The 15,585-nt window shown below is 38.6% G+C and overlaps 1 protein-coding gene across 2 annotated transcripts in view; it reads right to left on the reverse strand.

Moving 5' to 3' along the window:
• The window catches only part of RIT2 (Ras like without CAAX 2), a 194,345-nt gene that overhangs the window by 94,903 nt on the left and 83,857 nt on the right, over window positions 1–15,585 (reverse strand). For both annotated transcript variants that reach the window (XM_054054476.1, XM_009570254.2), the window contains one exon: window positions 360–551. In XM_054054476.1, the coding sequence (XP_053910451.1) occupies window positions 360–551 (192 nt within the window). The remainder of the gene's footprint in view (window positions 1–359; window positions 552–15,585) is intronic.

The raw sequence follows: 15,585 nt of genomic DNA on the forward strand, positions 1-15,585 counted from the left end.
AAAGTCTGTATTTAATGGTGAGTAACTTCCAAAGAAAACAGGGGGTTTGCCACAAAGATCCTGACTGACTGTATTTCCATGTTGAATAAAATAACATTTCCAATGAAAACAACAGTATTCCTCTTCAAGGAAAAAGGAAGAACATTTGAACATGATTGTCTAAGACTACTTTAAGATCCATAACGTAAGCATGAAAGTACTGCTAAATCCTTAATTCATTATCAATCTGCATTTGTTGCTTTTTGATTGAACCTCGTCTTGTGTTAAAAAATTTTCAGTAGTACTGTGCAATGCATGCTACAGAAATCACTGAGGCAGCCAAGGGAAACCAAGCCAAAAGCAGCAGAGAAGTTGCTCACCTGTCTGAACTCTTCAAGATCTATTTTGTTTCCCACCAGCACTAAGGGGATGTCGTAAGTGTGCCGGACACGATAAATGAGTTCCTTAAATTCAGCAGCTTCTTGAAAGGATTGGCGGTCTGTGATGGAATAGCAGATAATGAAGCCTTCTCCACCACGCATGTATTGGTCCCTCATGGCTGTGAATTCTGCCTGTGGAACAAGAAGAACGTGATCTGTAATTTTGGCAAACAAAGTTACTCATCTGTAAATAACGAACTTGCCGAAAACCTCTACCATTCCCTTCATAATTTTACATCACTTGTTTCACCATTTTAAATACTGCTTGCTGAAACTCATGCATCTTTTTTGTGTCATCATCCTTGGTAATACACTAACAAGATTTCCCGCAGAATCATTTTTATTTTTTGCTTTTCCCTCGAAGGAGCTCTGTCTTCTAAGAATATCAACTTATTATGCCAGTGCCTGCATACAGACAGTTTCCTCTCACGTATTTCAAGAAGTTTCTGCAGCACTTTCAGTACACATACATAACTTGTGATTGAATGAACACTAACAAGTGCAAAAGGAGAGTTATATTACTATCTAGGGATGGGCAACAGATATAAATTCCGTATTATGCACTCAACTCAAAAGCTCAGTAATATCAAAAAGACCTTCATTAACTCCCAATACCTTTGGAAAAGTGCCTAGTAAAACAAGAATGTGATCTGCAAAAAAGTTTTGCTCTTTGAAATGCTTCCAGAGAAGTTTGGGTTTCAGTTGACTGCAGGATAATAGCATCAAGTGAAAATGAACAATTTCAAATAGCATGAGAATTGGCTGTATTTTCTTCTCCTGCATTTTCTTCTATTTATGGATGTATTCATTGTCACAGCAACACTTCTGGTTATCAGCATGTTTTTTAAGAAGTATTTAACAAGTGCCACATTGTACAAAAACCCAGATTTAATTTTCAAAATCTAGTCTCAGGCACTGTGGCTTGAGAACATGGTTTAAAGCCAGTTCCTTTTTTTTAAGTTTGTTTGTTCTTCTTCATCACAGCCCAGAATAACCCAATACCATAGCAACAGTCGGTCAGGATCAGAATCCTCCTGACAGAATCAGTTCTCTAGAGATATTAAGATGCAGGATGGTCTGATAAAGCAAGGAATACACATATCAACACTGAACTATTTCTATGAGCAGGTGGATGCAGTAGCAAGTCTATATTTTTCACTCAGTTGAGAATTTAGACTAGGATTTTTTAAAACAGTTTAGGTTATATATAGAGATGTGTATAACCTCAGTTCTTGGTGAAAATTGAAGGGAAATGGATTGCTTATGCTCTTTTAAAAGCCTCAGCCTTAAATCACTCTCAAAAGTCACCTGCGTTGATTGATAATACTTCCTGTGAATAGACTTTCATGTTGACCATTATAATTTATTCATGATGTATCTTTTACCCAAGGGCTTTCTTATATATCATTCAAAATATTTCACATTCTACAGGAAAAATGTTTGTAGACTAACCTCCAAAATAGCAGACTAATAGCCAATTTAAGGATAAGATTCGCTTTTGCGACTTACTCAGAATTTCAAAATGTCTAAACTATCACCACTAACATCCCAGGAGGCTACATTAACTACCAAGACACAGCTTAGAGTGGTTTGGGCCATATTCTATCTATTCTCTTGAACGTAATATTTAAGAAGGAAGGCAATGGTGGAGAGAAGCACAGAAGATGTCAGACAAAAAGGATTCTACACTCTACAGGTGCAGGTGACACAACGAATGGGGACTGATCTTTGTTCCCAGATCTTTGCATACTGTCTTCTTAGATTGCTGCTAGATCAATAAACGACATAATACAAAACCGAAGACCATACCTAAGGTTCTAAACTATTAACACACGGCTCCATTGTGGGTGTCATCACCACAATACCAGGTTGCTTGGATCCCAGCCTATTAACGCATGACTCCAACATTGATGTCATCATCGTAGTTCTGGGTTCTTTTATAACGAGGTGGCTTAAAAGGCACCAAGCTAGCGGGTGTCTGAAGAGATTCACCTTTCTCAAAAAGGGTTAGAGGGTCTTTGCTCAGGACCTTGCAGGGCTTATTTACAGGGATTTAAACTATGCTTCAAATGGGAGGGAGATATGAGGTCTGCACTAAGCAAGCAGAGGGATAATACACCAAGGTTAGAGGGAGGCGATAGTAGTGAGGGCTCTCAGCCTGTGTGTCTGAGACATGATGGGTACACCAGAGGACAGTTGAAGTTGTACAGGCATGAGACTCAGACCACTAAGGTAATAAGAGCCGAGAGGTAAACACCAGGATTTTAGTACACTAAAACTTCAGTCAGTTTGCAGACACCAAATTGGGCAAGATTGTTTATCTGCTTGAGGGTAGGAAGACTCTACAGAGGGATCTGGACCGTCTGGATCAATGGCTAGAGGACGACTGTACGAGTTTCAACAAGACCAAGAAGGCCAACAGCATCCTGGTTCTATTAGAAGTGGTGTGGTGCTTCTGCGCTTCTGTTTCCTTTCTCCAGGTTGTGTGCAGGGAGTGTTAATGTCTAAACATGGAGACATACTCTCTTTCCACAACTCACCCTTGGATGCCAGGCTTCCTTGCCAGAAACGGGTCTTGCTGCACCATTTAACTAGTTATCTATTTTTTGTTTATCTGCCTTTGATTTCACAGTGGATTGAATAAGTCTACAGCTAAGTAGAACCTCTGTATTCAACATAGACACTTAGAAGTAGTTGGTTTAGAAACACAGGATCATAAAAAGTCTTGTGAACAATAGCACCAGAAAGATCATTTAGTTCCAACTCCCCTGTCATAAATGGGGGCACCTTTCACTAGATCAGGCTGCTCAAAGTCCCATCCAGCCCTGCTGTGAATGCTTCCAGGGAGGAGTAATCCATGATTCCTCTGGATAACCTGTTCCAGGACCTCACCACCCTCATGGTAAAAAATAATTTCATTGTATTTAATCTAAAGCTTTCCTTTTTCAGTTTAAAGCCATTACCCCTTGTTCTATCACTATATACCTTTACAAAATGTCTCCCACCGGCTGTCCTGCAGGCTTCCGTTAGGTGCTGGAAGGCTGCTGTAAAGTCTGCAAGGAGCCTCTTTTATATATGTATATGTAATTATATCCTCTTCTTATAAATACTAACAGCAAACCAAGAAGTTATTAGGTCACATATGCCTGTTTAAGGTGCTCATGGTGAGTGACTTTCTGCAGCATGAAGACACCCAGAATCACTCCCAGGAATGCTTAATGACGTTTTCTGACTGCTGCAAAGCTCTGGTTTCCTAATTTTACATGATGTGAATCATTCCAAAGGGACAAAGTGTTCAGCTTTAGGGAGGCCCATTCTAGAGTTGGAGTGTTCTGGGCATAGTTATGATTTTAAGGATATGAATTAATTTACATCTGCATTTTTTTTGTTATGACATGTTATTACTGCTGATATGTAAGATTAAATAGCCAAAATACTTTAGTGTCATGTTTGCAGTGATCTATTTTCAGAGTCATTAATTATTCTAAGCAAAGAGGATTGGGGACATCCACTTGGTTTTCTTCTGTTAACTCAGTAATTTCCATTCTTATTTTTTGATGCTGACTTTCAACTCTAGGTTTTTCCCCTTGGAGTTGCTGCTTATTACAAAGGCAAGGACTCCAAGGTCAAATATAAATAAGCCTTTCCTTGAATTTCAGAAAAAGACAAATTTGATGTCTATGTTCACCAAGACAACAAAAATATTAAAATATATTATAAAACATAATCAATGAAATGTCCAATACGTATACTATAACTCTTGCCATAATATGTATTATAAATACAAAACAAATTACAAAGATGAAATTGAATCTCTTTGTTCATTTTTCAGCTCATGTCCTACTGTAGATTTCAAAGTTTACATGTATCCCTGCTGTAAGCACAACTGGAATCCAAGCTCACCTGGATTTTGTGGTTGTTCAGAGATAGATGGAGAAAGGCCCAAAGATTTTCCAGATTTTTCAGTGGTTTTATTTTCATGTTTTTCTTAGTTCTCTTATAAAACAAGCAACAGTATATCTGTGCACCTGGCAATGTATCTTGTTTTCTGCTGTAAAACGAGCCTTTTAAAAAATTATTCAGAAATAGTACTAGATGTCAATTGCTGCTCAATAGAGGGACAATATCAAATACTCCCAAGTCCCTAAGTGCAAAAAGGAAGAGACAGCAAGACATCACACCTCCTCAAAAGGAAATCAGTTCTGAGAATTACAGTGAAGATTTGTCATGCTTGTAGAACTTTGCAGCTTGACATCAGACTCTAGTACTCTCTTGTGTATTTTGACTAAGACTTAACTGAAAAGTGTAATAGGAAAACTTTTGAATCAAAATCACCGTTCTTCTCAGGAAAGTTACTATACTTGAGAACAAGCGTTGAGTCTGGATAGGAACAAAATAAAACTTTCTATAAGTTGAAAGAAGGAAACATAACTTTTTCCTTTTCTATTTCCACTCTAACTGAATGCAGAAAAAAAACCTGATACTAATCCCCTTGATATTATATGTGTATCTGTTGTTGAAGAAATTTAGCAAAAAGATATCCCAATGATTATGTTCCTTCTAACAAGATATGACATTTGCTTTTTATCAATTGTCAGGCATCTCTCATGTTTTTTAGAGATGATAGAATTGTTTCATAATGGCAGAGAGCAGCTCCCTCAACATGCCCAGATGCACCCATCCAGTTGTATTGGATTGTATGTACCCAGCTTAACCAATTTGTCTCTTAACAATCCTCCTCTACTAAGGATAGTGTACCTCTTCCTCAAACTTACAGAGACTTGGGAAGTATAAGGGCATATCTTGCCTGTAAAGGCTGGAATAGAAGAAGTCCTAAGTGTGTTAGACCTCCCTACCTTCCCCATTGTTACGCTACTCGCTCCCTTCAGCAGCAGTTCCACATATTCTTTGTCTTTGTTTAGTGTCCATTGTACTTGTAGAAACCTATCTGTGGCCTTTTGCATCTCTCGAAAGGTTTACCTCTAGAAACACTTTGGTTTCATAATCCAATCCATTCATGCCCAAGAAATAATTTCATACTGATCTTTGAGAGACTGTTATTCATTCCACCTTTCATCCTTCTGTAAATGTTTACTTTTTTTGGTTAATGATTTGGAGAAAAACTTAGCAAAGAAGAAATGACTTATTCTCTGTTTTCTCTCGGTCATCTTGATTTATGCTCTTTTCTCCCACTTTTCATAATGAACAACAGAAAGATTTTCATAAAGAGCAATCTTTTAATTAGGTTTAAAATTAATTTTGTCTTCAAATAAATATAAATAGGATGTGTGAACTTTCTCTTTTATTTTTTTTTTTTTATTAGAGATTAGAATCCATTCCAAATAGGATCAATATCTTAATGTCTTCAGAAAAGGAAACAAAGACATTGAGCAGCAAATCAGATAGACTACATTTACATGCGCAGATCCTTATGAAGGATTAGTCTGGGGGTTGCTATCAGACATAACAGTCCAGATCTAATGTTTAGCTCACGTCAGTGCTATTTCACTAAAAAAATCTAGGAAAAAAGCTAGGAAAAAAACTACCACAAAGTTCACTGAAGCCAAGTATGTTTCTTTACTGTTTCTTAATATTTCCTCAAAAAAAATGCTGCAGAAATTTGCTGGACAAAGAAAGCTTTTGTCCGACTTAGAACAGAAATTATTAAGAATCAACTTCTTCCATATCATCATTTTACACCAACAGAACTAAAAACTGAAGTCAAGTCTCCTTGATGTCAGTGTTATGAATTTCTAATAGACAGCCTTGTCAGCCTCACAAAGATAAAAGAAAAAAGTCAGGGAAGAGAAGAACTAAAAAAAAAAAGGATGCAGGCAGTGAGTAGGGGGTCACCACATCTATGCCTTCTTCTTCATTGTGTGGTGATGTGTTTGAGGAGTAAACATTGTGAAATGCTTAGAAGTGCAGTCCTCATTCACACCCCTCAGGAATGTAGTGCTTAGAAATTTAAAGACACAGCACCTCAGAAAAAACGGTGTCATGTTTTTCAAACTACATACACACTCTACACATTTTGATGTCTGTTCTTTGTTTATGATCTTGGCTTGTATCTCTGGAAGAGGTCAGAGTCTCCTCAGGGAGGCCAGCCTCACAGTTTGAGAAATGCCATTTTCTATACCTTCTCGTCTCATGTTCTGCTTGACTTTAGAATCGGGAATCTGCTAACAGATGTTCTTAATCAAAGCTGTCTGCCTGATTACCACGGGGGTCATTCTTATTATGAAGGGTTTTTTTTTTTACATTTCTAGTGAAAGCTGAGAGAGGGGGGTATATTCTTGGAAGCAGGCAATATATTGGTCGTCTATGACAATGAACAAACAAGGATAAAATGAACTAAAAGGACATAGAAAACTCAAAGGGAAATAAAAGAAAAGTCTTTTCAACATTGAGTGAGAGAATCAAAAATAGAGATCACATAACATAAAATAATACATGAAAACGTATTGCTCACTTTAAAAACCAGAATTTTTTATTACAAAAATGTTGAGAATTTCTTCTGTCTCAGGAATTTTTTTTTATATGGTCAAAGATTATTTTTGAACAGCTAATTTATTGAACAGCTGATTTATTAAAGCCAAAGTTCATCTCTCCATATCTGTCTGTTAATAAATTATTTTACACACATAAACATCACTGTTAACTTGACTGGGATTTCCTATCGTTAACTTGGCACTGCCTGTCGTAAGGTGTGCTTTGCTTTTCCTTTGCCTCCTGAAGTAGTTTTACCTAAGGAATTCATACTGATGAGAAGTGCTGCAATAATTACTTGGTTTTCACTCATTTTTTCGTCATCTTTTTTTGGGCAGGGAAAATAAAAGCAAGTACCTTTAAAAGCTTATTTATAAAAGCAAGCAGCAAGAAACCTTTAGCATTTACATTTCAAATGAAAAGGTATCCAGATAGAAGTTGGATGGATTTTATCTCTCATAAGTACCATAACTCCTCTACTAACCTAGCTGCAAAGGATGGGCCTTGTTTCAACCAGTTTCTGTCTCTCCTGATATACATTAGTCTTCAAGTCTATATCAGGAGAGAGAGATGATCAACTCCGGAGAGTAATTCAAACCATCCTCAGAGAAGGATTTAAGAAGCCAAGGATGACTTTCCTTCTTACCTTTCTTACTGCCTTGAAAGAGACTGAACACCAGTGCCAGCCTCTGAGGTCCAAAATATCAGCCACAGCCCTTGCACAGTTATATCTTTTGTGCATTCAGATGATAAAGTCTGTTGTCCTCTTCATTTTAATTTTTTCGTTTAGTTTCTACAAGACTGTTTTATTTCCAATGGAGTCTGAAAGGTCATGGGGAAGTTACATCTAGTGCCTAGAGTGAATAAAAGAGTTGTCCCTTTACAGCATTTAACAGTGGGAAATGCTATCCACCAGCATGATTTAAGTTCCATTAAGAGATAAAAAACATCATTTTTTTTTTCCCCTCACAGAAGTTAAAGTTTCAAATCTTCTGTCTTTGCTCCCAAGATTCTAGCATGCAGCAACTATAGGTTCCCAGAAATGACAGAACAGAGAACAAGAAAGCACTGAACATTATCATCATCACTTCACACTCTCCTCTTGCTTCCCTCCTATTTCCAGTCATCCTCTGCAAACAGCAACAACAAAGGAGTTATGTAGCAAAAGATACAGGGAAGTTTTCAGCAGGTGGTACTCGGCCACCTGTGCCAGCCTAAACCATCTGCCACATCACTGGGAGGAAGGAAGGGAGCTGAATAACAGCTCAGACACAGATCAAAGGAAGTGCAGGGGCTCTGGCTTAAATACTGAAAGACAGGGACTGATTCTTCTCTGCATCAGGTCTCTATCTACTTCTGCTTATACATCAAACCTCTCTCTCACAACCTTTTTTTGCCTGCTCTATTTATGATCCAAGAGGAATTCAAAATAGGATTGTATAACTGAGAATTTGCCGATAAGCCCACAGTGGAAATGGATTATTACTATAATCAGTCCCTTGATTAGTGATCAGTCAGCGTCTCAAGTCTTGTAATTAGAGGAAGGAATCCTTATTTCTGTTGTAAGACAGAAGTGAATTTGTACTGGGGACAAAATGTACATCACTGATGATCAGAACAGTATAAATGCAACATAAAAGATACTGTCCATGTTCCTAGCAAACTGATGTCTTTTTGAACTTAATCCAACAGTTTTCCAAATCAATATTATGAACTCCACATTGTACAAGACTTTTCATGACTCTGGGAATGTGCAAGTGAAAAGCTGAGTCAAATACTGAAATGAATCCATAATATAGAAGACAACATTATCAACATTTTTGAAATCAGTGCCTATTTATTTGGCCATTCCTCCCTTCTTTTAAGCTAATTTATTTACCTGGGAAAGGAAACAAGCAGGAAGGAGGAGAATATTCATGACAGGTCATCTTTGCTGGAAGACACAGGTAAGCATTTCTTTTAGCTGCCAAATTCCGGGCTTTTCTGGGGTTCAGTATATGCCCTGGAAATGGAGAATCTAAGTTCACCTAGGTAGGCTGAATGACAGACAGAGAGCACCTCAAGACCTTGCCTACAGGCAAGAAGTTGATCCAAGCTAAACAAGTAATTTGAGTGGATGATTGACAGTTGAAGAGACACAATCAGACTCCCACTGAACATGAAATACAAGCATAATTTTATCCTTAATTTTCATAAAATTTTGTTGGAAAACTTTCTAAAATAGTTTCCTTTTCCTATCCTTCCCCCACAGTTATGTTCTTCAGCGGCAATCTGCTCTTTTTAGGAGTTTTTGGTCCCAGACAGGAGCTGTTATCACACTAGACGTCAGTTCAAGACTCTTTCTGGAGACTAATGTATTTGCATGGAACAAGATGAATTCCTTCACACCAATTAATACACCTGTCACGTTCCACCTCTGAGGAGCAGAGAGTGACTAAGATTCACAGATCCCCTCAATGTGGATTAAGGTGAGTGAGTTGGGATAATTATCCCTTCTTCTCACAGTTCAGTTATCACCAGAGTGATTCCATCCCTTGCCCGTTACACTAGATGTAGGGTTTCACATTAATGATTTTAGATGGAGGAAGTGCAGGCACCAGTTGTAAAAGTCTTAAAGAAATCATAGGGAGTCCAAATTTCTGCTCCCTTCTTTTTGAATCTACCTGTGCTCTTCTCTTCAATAAATCAAGACCTAAAATATTTGTAGGCAAAACACCCAGCATAATTGCGACCGGAACAGAAGATATATTTACCAGTAATCAGTAACTGACTTGAGCTGTTGGCTGCAGTTTGGTGTTTCTGAAAACATCTACGACCCAAATTTGTTTTTTATTGTCAACTGTGCCACTGCAGTTAATGACATTCACCTGAAGTGCTGACGTTTGAGCACCTGTATCTACTGTATAACTGGAATTTTAAAGGGAACAAGGGGAATAGTAATAAAAAAATCCCTGTTATTACCTTCCATGAGTCTTCATAAATGGTCCCACTGCCGTATCCCCACCCCTGGCTCACTTCCTGGGAACAATGTGTCCAGTTCCCCTTCTCTAGATCATTAAAGTCCTTTTTAGGGATCGTAAGTGCCTTGAAGGCAATTACAACAATGTCATGAGGTCAGGGTTCCACTCTCATACTCACTTGAGCAGGCCTCTCATTTTTGGAGGGTAACTTCCTTTTGTCTTTCCATGTTTGAATGAGCTTTTATAAATCCATAGTAGGCAAAATGTTCATTACATCCTGTAAAATCCCATTTTTTTATTCCTTAAGCCCACAACAGGTTTCTCTTTGCCCCTGAAGCTGACAACATTGATTTTCCTGATGTTCCACTCTTCACACAGTGGTCTTTGACTTTGCAGCTTGCTTGGTAATGCCCATTTTTCTAGCATAATTTATTAACTCTTGGTCTACCTCCCGCCAAGTCACAGACCCTTCTTATTTGGCCCATCTCCAACTTTCATGGGCCAATGTGTCCTGCAAGTGGTCTTGGAAATGTACTACATATGGTTTCAAAGAATCCAACAGACTCTGAATAAGGGGAGCCATTCTATCAGGGTTAGCAATTAAAAACATCGGGGACAGCCATTGAAACACCTATAACTGAAGACAAGTAAATTTCTGTAAACTTTCAGTCAAAGGGTTTATAACTGGGGTTTCAATACATATTAGAACTTCACTTTCCAAGGGGTCCAGACCCCTGTACCATAGGCAGCTCATAGAGTTAATGACCACGGCTCTGTTGGGTCATCAGTAGGTAGGCCCTCAGCAGCCTAAGCCTTGCTTTTCAACAGCAAAGCTCAATTACCACTGGTCAATAAGGCACTCCATATGTACACTGGCTCAGTTGCTTGAGCTAATCTGGTGTATTTTTCCTGGATCTTTGGCATTCCAGCAGCTGAGTGCGGCACCATCCAGACAGTAACTTGCAAAGCTCCCTTACCTTGGCTGTTATCGGTAGTCTATTTTGATTAAGGGCTTCATCACCACTTCCTCATTCTTATGTTAAAATATTTCTTGGCTAATTTCCAGTTCCACGGTCAGTACAAGGGTTTTAGGTACTGGTTCCCATCCAACTGTGCTGAGCTCGTGAATCTCAGTTTACTATCCCAGACAGAATCAAAGCGTATCCAACCAGGAGATCTTTGTCCCCCTACCTCTAATTCAGACCATAATTTTGTTTCTCATCTGATGGAGCCACATGAACCTGTTGAATGGTATGATGTTCAGCAACCAGTTGGTTCTGCAGAGATTTTGCCCCAAAATAAAATATATTTATCGTCTGTATTCCTTAGAAGCTTCCAAAACTGAGGACATCTGTCTGTGATGCCAATTAATATGTCATGTCCCACCTGTGAGGAGGTGGGACTGACAAAGGTTAGCGAATGTCCTGGATTAAGTTGGTACAATCAAGGCTGGTACTTAAACGCTATGTTTTCTGGGAGCTTTCTATAGGATGAATATTCTGTATATGTTGGCCCTCTCCTAATCATAGAATCATAGAATCATAGAATCATAGAATGATAGAATCAATAGTTTGGGTTGGAAGTGACCTTAAAGATCATCTAGTTCTAACCCCTCTGCCACAGGCAGGGACATCCTGCTAGATCAGGCTGCCCAAGGCCCCATCCAACCTGGCCTTGAATACCTCCAGGAATGGGGCAGCCACAATCTCCCTGGGCAATCTGGGCCAGGGCCTCACCACTCTCAGAATGAACAAATTCTTCCTAATGTCTAGTCTAAATCTGCCCCTCCCCAGTTTGTACTCATTGCTCCTGGTCCTATCCCCACAAGCCTTTACAAATAGCCCCTCTCCAGCTTTCCTGCAGCCCCTTTCAGCTCCTGGAAGGTCGCTATAAGATCTCCCCTAAGCCTTCTCTTCTCCAGGCTGAACAACTCCAACTCTCTCAGCCTGTCCTCATAGGGAATGTGTTCCAGCCCTCCGATCATCTTTGTAGCCCTCCTCTGGACTGGCCTTGCTTGAACCTGAAAATGTTCTCAGAGTCCCACTTCTCCAGCCTGTCCAGGTCCCTGTGTATGACGCTCCGTTCTTCTGGTGTGGCAACTGCACCACTCAGCTTGGTGTTATCCGCAAACTTGCTGAGGGTGCACTCAATCTCACTCTCAATATCACTCATAAAAATTACACCTACCTAAGCTATGTGGCTTTACGGAAAATCAAGGTAAGCTTTGCATTACTTAACAACTTTAAGAGGAAAAAGGGAATCAGAGATCACTAGTCCTAAATCCAGCATCACACTGGCCAATAGGAGTGTTTGCAGTACAACCCCAGAGACTCATATATGCCTTTATTTATTGGTCCAGTTCCTGGGCTTCTGGAACCTTCTCTTGCCCTAATATCAAGACTATTTGAGAAACCCGTGAGATCAAGAGAAGTGAAAAATCAAAAGAAATTACAGTAGGCCCCTCCTCCTGACTTAACCTTCTCTTGAGACATTGTCTGAACTCACAATATACTCGTTACAATTTCTTTAATCTCTGAAATAAAAACTTTCATTCTTAATATAAGTTACCATATCAGATTTATTCATAAAGATGTTAGTCTCATCTTTATTCGGATGACTCTGAGATATCGAAGTGGTATGTCTAAATTTTCACCCTTTCTGCAAATGACCAGCTTGTGAGGTTAGTTTAATTACTGACTTCTTTAAGTATAATTTTCAAACAGAATCTATTTTCATCACTTGTGAAATCATGTCATTCTTCTCTTTTCACCGGTGATACTACTTCCCATCATACCTAGTGTTGCTTACTGTCATAGACCATGGAAGATTAAGTCTTATGAAAGACAAGCGTAGATGTCCCTTCAGAGCTTGAACACTGATTGATGACTATTGCACTGCCCCATTTGTAACTGCAGAAGTTTTGGTATGCACTTGCTACTCTATATCCACATACTGCTAAGTATCATGGTCGGATTATAAAGCAGGATTGAAGCACATCAGCCTGGCATCAAACAAAAAAAAAAAAAAAAGAAAAGTAAGAAAAATAAATAAGAGGAAAAAGAGACAAATGAGAACGACTTCCAATAAAATGTCAGGACTTCAAAAAATAGCATTGCACAGTGACCCTTTTTTTCTCACCAAGAAACTACTAAATAACCTGCAATGGCACTCAGACCATCCCTCCAGAAATAGCTTCTCTGCACTGAAGTTCCAAATGTTCCCACTCTAATTGCCCTACTGCCTTTTGGTGATAATATATTTGCCAGTTTGCTGCAACTGTGCTTTTGTTAACTTTATTAATCCTGCCCTTCCAAAGACTGTTTGTCATATGCAGTAATGAAAAAATGCAGTCCATCACCCGGGAGATGATATCTGCTTTTCACTCATCCCAAAATATGGATGAAATCACCGAATCAGTTCTTCATAATGCAAGTAAAAATGCCTCAGTGACACAGTTCCTAACTCAGAGAACTGTCTTTTTCTTTCATATTAAAGTTAATGGTTTCTCTCTTAGGGATAAACACCTTAGTAATTTTCTCTTAAATGCAGGCACTGAAGCAATCTTCACTGTTAACTACCTCTAAAACCTCCAACTGTATTTGGTTTATCATGCACTCTATAATACTTTTCCTTCCTCCTCATTGGTATGCAAGAAGGAATAAAGTCAATTTTCACCTTTTATCACAAATGCATCATAAATGGTAAAGGGAAAGAATTAATAGCTCAGTAATTACATTTCAGTAAACAGCAGAGGGGAAAAAAAAAGAAAGACAACAACCCACTAGTGAAGAGGTAATGACTGCAGCTGCAAGCAAGGTCTCGCCAGGGATTCAAATAAGCTCTTGTCAGCTTACATGCGGATTGCAGACTCGCTGACTTCCCCGGTGAGGCTTGTGCAGCCTTGCAGAAGTGAAATAGGAGGCTGGAGTCAGACACCTTATTGCTCTGATAAATGACTGTAAATTATATTCTGGCTTGCATATATATTCTCTCATGATGACTTCCATAACAAGCGTGCTTACCTTAAAAATTCCACAGCATAGGAATTTCTCTCCCTTCCCCTGTGCCCTACTCATCACCAGAGATAGAATTTGAACTAAGAATCTGAAAGGGAGGGGGAAGAAAAGAAGTAAACAACCTTCAGGGTGGTTTTTTTAGACTTTTGTAGCCTTTAACCAATTGTGTACTCTCTTCTACCACTGAAATTTAATTCAGTGTTTATTGGAGGGGTTTGCTCCTGGGCAACTGCCTAAATCATCACAGATATAAATGCAAAATAGCTGTGTTATAGCTGTACTGATTTTGTGTTTCTTACATTGCTAAAATCTGGTGTGACTCAGTGAAAAAGAATGATTGTCATGTCCCTGTCACTTATAGATGTTTTCTAGGGTGAAAGATATTCTACTGGTTTTTGATGTCTTTGCATTTACATTAATGTTTCTACCATAGGTGAGATGACTAGCTAGTATTACACGCACGAAGTTAGTCAATGATCTGGCATCTATACAGCCCTGCGAAACCATTCTTAGCGACCTTCTGGGAACTTGTGGGAACAGTCTTAGCTGAAAGAGCAGGAACATCTGTCACTTCAGCTGTGAGCAGTTCACAGAATCTTTCTAAGGCACCTTCACAGCTACCCCACACTAAGAGATGTTAAGTGGGACCAAGTCTTCTCTAACAATTCAAAAAAATTCCCAGCTTTTTGTGGAGTGGCTCATCATTTCACATATTGTGCATACACTGAAGATTTCATCCAGATACATTACTAAGATATTTAGGCTTTAAACTAAATGAGGAATATTTTAATTTTTAAGTTAATTCCCTTCTGGGTGGTTAAAAGACACCCAGTGGTGTAAATTACACAAAGTCCCATTTGCAGATCCGTAACTTCTGTATCCGCCTATAAAATGGATATACAGTCTTCATTTCTTTAAAAGAAAGTTGTGAGGACAAACAGGGAGCTCCAAAACTGCATGCATGAGGTATCTCATCAACAGTTCCTGAGGGATGCTCTGTAGATTCTGAGGTATGCCAAGACTGTCCGACGCAATGCCATACTTTTTTCACGTTTCTAAATGTTAGTGGAGTCCGACTTCTTCAGCTTGCGTTGAGGTGTTAAACAGGTACCCCACTTCAAATAAGAGAAGATCTGATTTCTTACATAGGTGCAGCCAGTGCAGCTACTGCTAAGATTTTTTATTTTGTCTTTTTAAAAGGAAAGATTGACTTGGCATGGTTTGTTTCACATCATCCTGCTGCTCAGACAAGGACATGGAACTCTAGTGGCAACAATTTATTCCCCTGAACCATTAGGCACAATCTAAATATACAAACTAAAATCTATGCAGGTTATGCAATTTGCTTCTATGGAAGGAACAAAAAGACACATAATAAATATGTACAGTTGAGAAAAGAAAATAGAAAATGTTCTGTATTTTCAGTAATTATTTTTTACTCTTCACTTCCTCTTTTAAAAAACCCAACTGTATAGTAGCATTTTTCAGATTATAAAAGAGAGGTGAGGAGGAATAAAGTTCATAATTTACTGGGGTTTATTTTTCCTTTTCCTTGTTTTATTGTCGAGGAGAAAATGCCACTCAGGACAAAACTATTTCAGTACAAAAATTATTGAAATTTCAGCTCAGAAGATGTGGGTTTTTTCAGGCTTTTCTAACCCCATCCTGTCAGTATGAAATCAAAAGAATATCTTTAAAAAA

The sequence above is a fragment of the Cuculus canorus genome, chromosome Z, assembly GCF_017976375.1.
Source record: "Cuculus canorus isolate bCucCan1 chromosome Z, bCucCan1.pri, whole genome shotgun sequence".
NCBI lineage: Eukaryota > Metazoa > Chordata > Aves > Cuculiformes > Cuculidae > Cuculus > Cuculus canorus.